The sequence below is a fragment of the Euprymna scolopes genome, chromosome 15, assembly GCF_053919585.1.
Source record: "Euprymna scolopes isolate OS-2025 chromosome 15, ASM5391958v1, whole genome shotgun sequence".
NCBI lineage: Eukaryota > Metazoa > Mollusca > Cephalopoda > Sepiida > Sepiolidae > Euprymna > Euprymna scolopes.
The window spans coordinates 27,557,317-27,569,913 of record NC_136496.1 but is presented as its reverse complement, the minus strand read 5'-3'; the positions used below and the strand labels follow the sequence as shown (position 1 = coordinate 27,569,913).

The following is a 12,597-nucleotide window of genomic DNA, read 5'->3' as shown; positions in this document are numbered from 1 at the left end:
GAACCCTTGAGGCAAAGTTGGAAATTAAAGTGTGAAAAAAAAACATGCGACGTTAACCATTGGGCCACCGTGAAATACTAACGGAAACACATTTGAATTTATTTAAGTATTAAAAACAGAATTGACACGTGGTTGCAATAAAAGTTAACTCTGCTGCTTGTATTTGACCTCATTAATGAGGTCAAATAGAAGTCGTGCAGTTAACTTTTGCTGCAGGGCAGTTTTGGGGTTTGTTTATCCAAGTTTGACTAGTATTTTTTCCCCAAGATGTTGGAGGGGGAAACCAGCTCCCCATTGTCCAGATTGAATAGCAATTGTCTGATATAAGGAATTTGGCCCCACATTGATCACAGCTGATTGCTTCTGGACGTTTCCCGGTGTGAATGCCGGGAACAGAGCTTTAGCTTTGAATTAGTTTTGGTTTTATACAAAAAAGCTGAATGAACACAAGACTGGCTGAAATAGCAATAATTTTGTAAAAATCGATGTAAATAAATCTAGAGGCGACCCGCATTCCCAAATCCTAGATATTATTATCTAGGGTGTATATAAACAGTTTTAAGCGATAGTACCCCCACCCCCGAGCATCGGCAAAAAAAGCCTTTGCGAGACATACATAAATGATCACACACATTTTGCCTTTTATATATATAGATAGATTAGCCTGGATGCCTGGCGTTGCCCGGGTGTTTGGAAGTGTGTGTTGAGCAAAAACAAAAAAACAAAAGTGGTAGTAGGCAAGCAAGCTCGAACCCGTACCGCGAAAGAGGGAAAGAACGTGAAAAATGATGTGACATCTTTGGCATTGCGTCCATTGCCAATCGAAAAGAGAGGACTTTAAAAAATATCGGTGAAAAAAGCGACCCCCCACCTTGTAGAAAATTGCTTAGTTGAGGGTGAAGGAATTAATGCTTTTAGCTAATTTTTCCATATTTGTCGTCTGAAGGGTCAAGCTTCAAAACGATACTGATCTTGAGAAAATCCGTCGCTTCTGTCGAAAGTTTAAGACTGACATACAAACATACATATATAGATTTAAAGGAAAGGCTAGATTATATTATAGATTGGACATGAATGAAAATCGTATTCAAATAAAAATTCTTAGATATAGTTGCGTATCGAGCAAAAATAAACATCCTTGCCAAAAAAATAAAGAAAAGTTATCAAACCATTCTTAGATGAAAGACTTGTTAAACTAATTGATCCCCATTGTGGCTGAAAGATCAATGGTGGGAGAGAGTTAATTATATGTTAAGTGCATTGCATAATTATATCGTCGTTTTGTTGGATCATTTTAAAATATGTTCTCAGTTCAGCTGCTTCTTTCAAGCTGACGAAAGTTACACCTGCCACTCCCCTTGATGTTATCTCTGGCTAAACATCAACTTCCATTTCTCATTTTCGCAGAATTAATTCTTTGATCCCTGTTGACCTTTGCGTCAACAACACATCTGGTCCATTAGATAATATGTATTAGCTTATATATCTACCAGCAAACCTACCCACATACTTATTTAGTAAGATAGCCAGCGGTTCACCTGGCTTCCTCCATAATAATACCTAATTCACAAGCAATCGCCAGTTGCTTGTATATCCTAGTCAGAGGAGATAATATTAAGTTTTTGTAGTTCTTGCAAGAAAATTTTGACGTCCTCCTACATACAGCATTTGGTAATTTCAAACAATCACCCATCTGGTACTAGTCAGGTACAACGTTGCTTAACTTTGGCGATCTAACATGATAGATATTTGAAATAATATTGGCATTTTTTTGAGAAATCGTTTAAAATTTCAGATAATTGAAATTTAAGAGCAAAAAACGATATTATTTTATGAACTTAAGTCACATTTGGCACTTGGACAATCAAATCATTCAGGATCAACACCTCAACATCCAGTGGAAATACGATTAACAAAAGAAAAAAAAAAAAAGAGAGAAAAACGCTTTTATGGTTGAAAGTTTGTTAATTTTTTTTTTGTAATTTTTAAAAAGAATTTTGAAAAATTATTTATTAATTTATATTCTTTTTTTTCTTTTTTCTCTTTTCTTTTTTCTCTTTTTTCTTTTTCTTTCTTTTTTATCTTTTTTCCTCTTTTTTCTCTTTTTTCTTTTTTCTTTTTTTGTTTTTTCTTTTCTTTTTTTATTTTTTTACTTTTTTATTTTTTTACTTTTCTTTTTTCTTTTCTTTTTTCTTTTCTTTTCTTCTTTTTCTTTTTTCTTTTCTTTTCTTCTTTTTCTTTTTTCTTTTCTTTCTTTTCTTTTTTCTTTTTCTTTTCTTTTTTCTTTTTCTTTTCTTTTTTCTTTTTCTTTTCTTTTTTCTTTTCTTTTTTTTCTTTTCTTTCTTTTCTTTTTTTTTTCTTTTTTTTCTTTTCTTTCTTTTCTTTCTTTCTTTTCTTTTTCTTTCTTTCTTTTCTTTTCTTTTTTTTCTTTTCTTTTTCTTTTCTTTTTCTTTTTTTTTTTTTCTTTTTTTTCTTTTCTTTTTTTCTTTTCTTTTTTTTTTCTTTTTTTTTTTCTTTTTTTTTTCTTTTTTTTCTTTTCTTTTTTTTTTCTTTTTTTCTTTTCTTTTTTTTTTCTTTTTTTTCGTTTCTTTTTTTTTTTCTTTTTTTTTTTTTCTTTTTTTCGTTTCTTTTTTTTCGTTTCTTTTTTTTCGTTTCTTTTTTTTTCGTTTCTTTTTTTTTCGTTTCTTTTTTTTCGTTTCTTTTTTTTTCGTTTCTTTTTTTTCGTTTCTTTTTTTTTCGTTTCTTTTTTTTTTCGTTTCTTTTTTTTCGTTTCTTTTTTTTTCGTTTCTTTTTTTTCGTTTCTTTTTTTTTCGTTTCTTTTTTTTTCGTTTCTTTTTTTTTCGTTTCTTTTTTTTTCCTTTCTTTTTTTTTCCTTTCTTTTTTTTTCCTTTCTTTTTTTTTTTTTCTTTTTTTTCTTTTCTTTTTTTTTCTTTTCTTTTTTTTCTTTTCTTTTTTTTTCTTTTCTTTTTTTTCTTTTTCTTTTTTTTTCTTTTTTTTTTTCTTTTTCTTTTTTTTTCTTTTTCTTTTTTTTTCTTTTTCTTTTTTTTTCTTTTTCTTTTTTTTCTTTTTCTTTTTTTTTCTTTTTCTTTTTTTTTCTTTTTCTTTTCTTTTCTTTTCTTTTTCTTTTCTTTTCTGTTTTTTTTCTTTCTATTTTTAGAAAAAAAATATATTTTATAAATTTTTTTTAATTTCTAATATTATATAGATATCTGAGATAGCATGGGGATAAAGGAGTCTGTCAAAAAAAATTTTCTGCCGGATGGATTTAGTCAAGTATGTTGCTACAGATTACAGAAAAAAATGTAAATAAATCACTAACAGATTTTATGTTTACAAGAACCTGGTTTTCATTTCGTATGGTTGCTACTGCTGTCATAACTTGTTAGTGAATTTTATCAATCCAGTATTTTTTTTTTTTTTTTTTTTTTTGCCATGGGATCTATTAAAAAATCAAATTGGTTTGTAAACTATCATAATCAGGTTAACATCAAATTTTACATGCTGGCATGTGTTTGGTGGCTTTTAGAAATAAAACTAACCTATCTCTGACCAGGTCTTTATTTATCCTGCTTTCTCTCAAATCCATCCTTATCACTTCTTGCCAGGTTTTCCTTGACCTTCTAAAACAAACAAACAAAAAAAAATCACAGGAAACCTGAGGAGAAACAATTTATCTTAATTTTTGAGATGAAGATCAATTATTTGGGTTCTTCTCATCTTGAGTGTTATTTTCACATTTCGATTGATATAACTTCTGACTACAAGGACCCATGGCATAACGGATAAAGTGAACAAAATTCAGTTCCAAGTTCAACTTTTCTTTAGGTTGAAGATGTAATAATCAGTTTGCATGATACGAAGATTGCGATTACAATTCACTTAAGACTTCTACCCACTCATGACTGACGGAGCAAGAACATGCTACCTCCGTGGATTCAAAGAAGAGTTCCGTTCAAAATTCTGTGCAGATTCCGTAATTCAACAAGATACACCTGAAGAAAGTTGAAGGTTACATCAGCCGAAACGTTGTAAGAATAACACTTACATAAGAACAGTAACCAAGAAACGGTCGCTGGCCTGCTTTCCAGCTGGCTACAATATGATTATCTTCAAGTCCAATGTAAACAAGTTCTTGCTGAGCTGTCCCGGTCCACCACTAACGATTATGTTTTTGTCCTGATGACTAGCATACACCCATTAACCCTTATCCCTGAGTGACCATCGAGCCTTCATAATGTGATGACCTTGTAAAAAAAAAAAAAAAAAAAAAAAAAAAATGGAAGGTATTTTCGGCTACAACAAAATGAGGTCGGCTTTTTTTGTTTATTTTATTTATTTACTTTTATTTTTATTTTTTTAAGTAAAGAAAACAATCAAGAAATAATCTTCTTAGTCTGTCTCGTTGGTAATCTGAGCTTATAGTTTGATAAGGAAGTAATGGAACCGGTTGATTAGTGCAATGCTCAAATATTTTAACCTGCTCTCCCTCTCACCCACACACACACACTTCATTTTTTTTTTTTTTTTTTTTTTTTTTTTAAATTCTGATTGTATTATGAATAAAACCATATATACTAGTGTTTGGAACGATTGGAGCGTTTTGAGGTATTGGAATCTGAGAAAAATTGTGCCTATTTTCTGATGCCAAGACCGATTCTACTTTATTTTTATTTTTTTATTTATTTATTTTTTATTCATTTTTTTTATTTATTTATTTTTTTGTTTAGGACAATTTTTTTTACCCTCACTCACAAGTGTATTTTTTTATGTTTGCGAAAATACAGAGTGGAACAATAAGTGTTGCCCTAAAGAAAACAACACTACAGCTTTATTTTAAAATTTTTATTGAAAAAAAAAAATCAATTCCAGTAACTTCATTATGTAGTAGAGCTGACATCTATTTAATATAGCCGCCTTCAGCCTCAATTATCACCTTACTACAGGTCCAGAACTGTGAGCATGCCTTTTCCACAAGTGCTGGCGGGAGCTTAGTGAATACTTGTCGGATGGCGGTAATCGGGCTGGCTTTGGTGTTGTGGGAGGTCATGTTGGTGATGTTCTCGACATATGACAAAATGAAGTAGTCCAGTGGGGTCAGGAGGGCTAGTGAGAGAAAGGTACAAAGTCATAGCACTTGTTCTGAAGCAAAGCCTAGGTTCTTTGGACTTGTGGGCCAGCACAGTCCTGCTGCCAAACCCAGAGTTTGCCAGTGGCCACCTGATTGCATCAAATAAATGAAAATGCTTTTCTCGGACAACAGTTTTTACCGTTCCACCCTGTATATGCATATAATACATGGGTTTTTGTGGCAATTTGAAAATTTAAAAACAAATGCTATAGGTAAATATTTAGATTTTCAAGTCTTGGAATCAGAAATATTGGAATTGTCTCATACTAGCGTTGGGACGTTTAATTGGAAAAATCATCCTGTCGAATGGGAATTTGCATGGACTTTTGAATGCTACCTTTTATTATGGGGATAGTATGCTTTCATTCTGTCAGCCATGGCAGTCCTGAGTAATTCGCAATTGTATCTTTTGTGCCACCCGCACTAAGAATTGAACCTTCAACCTCCAAAAGACTAACTTTACGGCTGAATTTTATTAAGTACTCTATCCTCTACACCTTGCAAACACAGACTAAAAGAAATCTATATCTAAAGTTGATGTTTTTTTTTTCTCCATGCTCTGACATTCACATTAAAAGCCTACTTTTTGTACTTTAAAAAAAAAAAAATTATTAATATGGACGCAACTACATGAATGTTAATTTGCATATTCCTTTGAAAAAACGAACGTTAATTCATTTTTTATGGTTTCTTGTTAGATGATTGGTTTCATTTCACTATTACGCTGAATTCTATTTATGCATAGTTTCTACATTCTGTATAATTGCTTAGAATTTAAGACAAACTTCTAGTATATATATGACTTTGTTGATGTGTGCGAAAACTCTAACAAACTCCTTGCTGAATATTTGATCTATAGGGTTGAAATTTGATATATATAGGGTGTTTGAACCTGTAGCACACTTTCGATTTGATTTTTAGCCGGCAAAAATTGCTTCTAAGGGGTCAAAATTGAAAACTAAATAATTGACCATAGTTGAATAAATCCTTACTCCTGCTGTTACTTTTGCACATGCGCAAAATTAAACTTTTAAAGCTCAAATTCACTTCATTTTTAACCTCCTATATCCCTCTATCGGTAGCTCAAATGGTAGCGATGCTGGAGAGATAAATAACTACTAAGGCTGAAGTGCTAAACGTTCTGGTTTTGATTCTAGCTGATGGTACCCTATTAATTTTTTTCTTTTTATACAACTTTTGAAATCATTGCTATATATTCGATAATAATTGATAGTTGACTCTCTAGTAAGAAATTTGCATGAATTAAAGTATAATATTTATGCATATTTTACGACCGAGCAACACCGGACAGCCTGCTAGTACAATAGATATGCAATTTGTAGAAATTAAATTGTTTTGCATTAAAATTTTTCAAATTTACAAGTTAAAAAAAAAATAAAAATGTATTTATGCGTTTCTATCTTTTATTTTGTAGGTAAAAAAAAAAAAAATTACCGATTCCTTTCCTGCAACTTGAAGAAAACTTTGCCACCAAAACAAAATTGGAAAAAGGATTTCCACCTTTTCGTCTTATAAACTTTCAACTGAACAAAACTTAAAAAAGACAGAAAATTGTTTGAACAATGTCAGTCGTTCACTTGATATCTAGACGTTATCGACGTTGACAGAAGAAAAACTAAGAAAGTGTTTTTTGTTTTAATGATAGACGTGAGATGAGGACGAGTCCCAAGACCCAGTGGACGGCCAGCAGGTCTTTTGTGTCGAACAATCGCTGCGCTTTCTCGCTTTACTTTTTCCCTCCAACCCAAAGATTTAAGGATTTAGTGATACTGTACTCATGATGAATAACTACGATGACAATCCTTTACGGCCATTGTTTGGGATACCCAGGCCAAGGGTGAGTTGAAATATTCCTCTTTTGAAAAAATCTCAATCTCTCTATCTCCCTAACAGATCTCTCTGATACAACTAGCTAGCTAGCTATCTCTCTCTCTCTCTCTCTCTCTCTCTCTGGTACACTTCTGTTCATAGCACATATGTATTAAACAGAAAGACACATCTATGATGCAGACATGCACCTCTCTGTGTGATACATGCACCTCTGTGTGATACATGTCACTCACTTGTGTGATACATGCATGTGTATCTCTCTCTGATGCTGCCGTTTAAAATATGAAAGCATTAATTTGCATATGAGAGTTGCTGCATTAAAGACCGTGTGGAGTACAATGAGTTTTGTAGCTGATAGTACATCGGAGTAAAAAGGTGGTGTGAATTGCGGCATCAGTGCAAAGGAGTGCTGTGAAATTTTTTTTTTTTTTTTTAGATTATAAATATATTTATCTCTTTATCTATAATACATCTTTATGTAAGGTTAGTGGAAGAGAACCCCTAGACCATTTTCATCCTCTGTTTGACATAAACAGAGGCATAAAAGAATCTGACATAGGCGACCAACTATACGCTCACTTTGTTTACAATTGAAACGGACGGTATCAATGGTGTTCTGATCTTTAGTAACACACATAAAAATGTCTATAATATGGATGTGTATATATTCTTTCCAATCGCATGTTTGCAAAGCTGTGAGGATGATGAAAGAACTACATACATAATCCCCCCCCCCCAAAGGAGGAGGTAATGTATGAGGGCATGATATGACACGCCCACTCCCTTTAAAAGCAAAGAAGGTAATCCTGGTTTCAGGGTATCATGATCAACGAACATATGCTATAATACCTACCTTCTCAATCCGAACGTAATTCCTCTTAATTTTATTAATTTTTTAATTGCTCCAGACAAAACATAAAACCACTTGATGCAAAGAGCTGACCCCCACCCAAAATTAGGAAAAGGAGTTACGAGGCTGACAAAAGTAAACCCAACTCTACTAGAGGAATATATCATGACAAATGAAAATATACTATATTACTCCTCAAAGAAGGAAGTAAGAATCTTATCCTATCTCCACTCCCTTAAAAAAAAAAAAATTGATAATGCCTGGGAGGATGATGTAACTAACATATTACACTACCCACCACTCCCAAAAGAGGATACGATGCCTGGTAGAATTGTATTATAACAGAACAGATACCACAATACCATCTCCCAAATAGAGGTAATTTTTGTGAGCATCCCTCCCATAAAAGGACATGGTAATGCCTGTGAGTATGGTATCATGAGAATAAGATACTACACTACCCTCCCACACATAAAACAAGCAGAAAGTAATCCCTAGGAAGATTGACCTTATGACAGCAGAATACTTGGGAGGATTACCCCCATCCCCTTGAAAATAAGATGATTTTCCCTGGGAAAATCATCTTATGATAGTGCAACTGTTTCTACACTACTCTCCCTCGTTAAAAAGTAATACAATAATAGATTAAATCATTTTTGTCTTATTCATTTAAAAAGTCCCTAACCTTAAAAACATTATTTTAATAGTTTCTTGCCAAAGATCAAAGTGTAGTATTCCCAAGAACATCAGGTGCTGTACTTTTGACAAAACTATTGCACATATATATATATATATAGAGAAAAGAATGGTTATTACCAGCAGTAATTATCACTTACACTGATAATTGCCTAAGCATGAAACGCTAGTGTTTGTAGGTATAAAACAAAAATTCATATTTATTGAAAAAGTATAGTCCCTTAAGAAAATTAAAATTGAGCCCTATTTGTGGATTGAGAATAAAGCAGCGAATTCCACCCGCTTGTTACTCTTATTGCTGCCTGAATTACGACAATATCTTTGGAACATTTTAAAGAGATTTTATGAGCATAACCCCCCCCCATTTGAAAATTCAAATAGTTGCATTAAATTTGATCCATAGTTATTTAACACCAATCAAGCAAAATTACGTAAATTTCATTTTCTTCTTAAGACCCCTTAAGCTTTAAATTTTAGATATTTTTCTAGTATCAGAATCATGTAATGGGTTTTGATCACAATTAGAGTACAGATTCTAGACATATCGTAATTTTAATCCTAGTATTTATGCAGAGAAGTTACCATGCTGAAATAACGCTATTATTTAGAAAACTATTCTTAACATTGAAACGGAGAGGGTTTTATAATTTATGTATTTTCACCTAATCGCTGGAAAGATGGTGGGATCCTTCTACCGCTCCAGAAGATATCTCACTACTGATGCAATTCTCTATCTATATAAAAGCCAAGTACGTCCAAGGATGGAATACTGTTGCCATATCTGGGCAGGAGCTGCTAAAAACAGCCTATCCTGCCTTGACAGAGTACAAAATAGACTTCGTGGCTTAGTGGGGGATGCCCTTTTCTCTACTCTGCAACCTCTCTCCCACAGAAGAGACATTGTGAGCCTATCCTTGTTTTATCGTTATTTCCATGGCAGATGCTCGTCTGAACTCCAATCTCTGGTCCCCCCTCGCCAATCTTTCACGAAAAACACCCGTTTAGCTGAATCCACAGTGAAAAATTTCCCCCACTCTATATCTGTGCCTAAATCAAAACACGGATTCCATGAACAAAGCTTCTTCCTTAGAACTGCACGCCTGTTGAACTCTGTTCCGTCTGCCTGCTTCCCACCGGACTACAACTTGGATGTCTTCAAGTCCAACGTTAACAAATTCCTGATGAACCGCCCCCTTAAGTAAACACTTCATCAAATCTCCACACTAACGAAATGTACTTGCAATAACCCTTATCCCTCAGTGGCTTCCGGGCCTTGATAAGTGGTGATCACTGTGTAAAAAAAAAAAAAAAAAAAAAAATCTAATATATAAAAGGCAATGTGTGTGTCTGTGTGTCTGTCTGTCTCTCGCAAAAACGTTGGACAATTGCAACGGAACCTGGCGAAACTGGTATTATTTTAAACCTCCATCCTTTGGACGACAAATATAAAAAAAATTGCCCTAAAGCATTAATTCCTTCACCCTAAACTTTGCCGTTTTATACAAAGAGGGTTTTTTTTTTTTTTTTTTTTTTTTTTTTTTGCAAGTCATGCTCGTTTTGATTGACTAACTCTAATTTCAACGTTCTCAACTTCCAGTTGGACGATAGAAACATCGACTAAGAAGTCAGGTCTTTTCTTTTTTTCCTTCGCGTTATGGGTTTGAGCCTGCCTGGCTTCTACCACTTTTTCTTCCTGGGTTTCTTACTACACCCGGGCAACCTCACTACTGTCGTTTTGACCCCCCCCCCCTCAGGGTGGGTCCTTACTATATCACCTAAACAGTGCCAGGCACCCTCGTTAGTAATTTAATAAAAAAGACACTGTAAAACTTAAATATAACTTGAAAATAATGTAAAAAAACTAGCATGGTACTGTCTCTGCATATTTACTTTAATCTTCGTAAACAAGTCCTGCAGAACTTTTGTTGTTCAGGAATTAATTTTGTCTGTTCTGGGACGAGTATTCTTGTATCTTATATAGAGATGTACTGTTTTTAAGATATAATTATCCACTGACAGGTGTTTCGCCATCTACGATTCATCAGAGTGACTGAATCTAGCAAGATTCGAAATCGGGGATACCGTCGTAAGAAGCGTAAACCTCTACCACTAGGCTATCTCACGCGACTGTTGAATATATCGCAATTTATGCAGATGTTATTTATTTGTTTTTGCAATACTTTTTGAACAAATTTAATTATTTTATATGAAAGTGCATTTTTACCTAAATGCAAGTTGGGAATAATTTTCCCTTTGGCCAATTTGGTACCCCCAAATGGGGAGCGACATATGTATTGTTCTTAAAATCTAATTATCCACTGACACCTGTTTCATCATCTACGACTCCTCAGAGTGGCTGAATCTAGCAAGATTCGAAAACGAGACCCCCATTGTAAGAAGTGTAAACCTCTACGACTAGGCCATCTTGCACGACTATTGAATATATCGCGATTTACGTTGATGTTATTTTGTTTTTGTGATACTTTTTAAACGAATTCAGCAATACATATGTCGCTCATTTGAGGGTACCAAATTAGTCAAAGGGAAAAAATTTTCCCAACTTGCATTTAGGTAAAAATGCACTTTCGTATAAAATATTTGAATTCATATATGGATGTATATATACATAGAAAGCAACACTAAATCTATTAATAATGGAGATTTAGTATTTGTCCAAATGTAACAGAGCTGGTAGCAGCAGCAGCTGCATAATACATATGCAAATGACCAAGCCAGTGTGCAAAGTAATGTCATGGCGAAGAAAGAAGAAAAATACACCTGGTGGCACGGGCTGGAGAAGAAATTGCGTGCCGGGGAAGATAAGCATTTGGCCCATGGTGGTGAGAGATTTTTAACTACAGGGCTCTACACTGCTCGTGAAACAGTCACATTTGCAAGTGATTTTTCAAAATGGCAACTAGAGATAATGAAACATTTACCTTTTGGCGATTGTATTTCTTTCATTGACAATCGTCCAAAGCTCACTGAGTGAAAAATATTTATTCATTTTTTTTTTTTTTTTTTTTTTTTTATAAAACAAACAAAGTTTAATTATTTAAACAATAAAAGTTTAATAGAACAATGTACATTTTTTTTTTTTTTAACGAAGGCTGGTTAAAAAAAAATATCTGAAGAAGTCGGAATGTTTATACCTGAAAGTATCAACATAAAATTTGCTGTATATTTAGAATTACACTTATTTAAAAATATACAGAAAAATCTTTGATGTACATACTCGTCACAGAACGAAGATGTCATATTCTAAAAATCATATGGGTTTTGTTAGTAACTTTTCTATCAGTTATCAAAGGTCAACTGAAGATAAATTTGTCCATAAAGCCCTGAACTACATGGCAGACGACATAAACTAAGAGAACTTTTAAAACAAGGGGCAATCGGTTATTTTGTATGAACCATGAATAAATACATTTCAGTTCAACTGAAAAAGCTGAATCTGATTATTTACTACCCTCAGATATAACGTGTGGCTCCAATTGTTAAAATTTAACAACCTTGTTAAAGATTAACGACCATGTTTCCAAACTTATACTATTCCTTTTACCTATAACTAGCAGGCTGCTCGGCATTGCCCGGTCATAAAATAAACTTAAATATGATATTTTGATTAATGTAAATTTCGTATTTATTATATTATATTCGACTTTATATGTAGTAATGATTTAAATTTAAAAAAAAATGACTTGTGTGCAACCACCAAGAATCAAACCCCAAAAGTTTTGCTTATGATTTATGTTTTCCTTTGATGTTAATGCCTGAATTATGAAGGCATGTTTGCTGCAAGGCTAAAAATTAAAACATGAGCCAATAGCTATTACATTACACATGCATATTCGTAATGCCGTTGTTCGACCTTCACCTGGCAAATTCCATGTTTTAATTTTCGCACTTTTGTAGTAGTTTTCCCTGGTTAAAACCCAAATATAAAGTTTTTGCATGGGTTCAAATACCCTGTATATATGTGGGTGTTTCATGTCTGTAGACCAAAAACTGACAGGAGTTTGGTAGGTAAAATATTTTAAACAAATATATATACGCATACAAATATATATAT

General features: G+C 33.1%; 1 protein-coding gene across 1 annotated transcript in view; it reads left to right on the top strand.

Moving 5' to 3' along the window:
• LOC145293756 (transmembrane protein 243-like) overlaps window positions 1-12,597 on the top strand; it is a 45,682-nt gene that overhangs the window by 15,608 nt on the left and 17,477 nt on the right. The window contains exon 2 of the mRNA XM_080140247.1: window positions 6,564-6,986. Within this exon, the coding sequence (XP_079996373.1) occupies window positions 6,927-6,986 (60 nt within the window). The 5' untranslated portion in view covers window positions 6,564-6,926. The remainder of the gene's footprint in view (window positions 1-6,563; window positions 6,987-12,597) is intronic.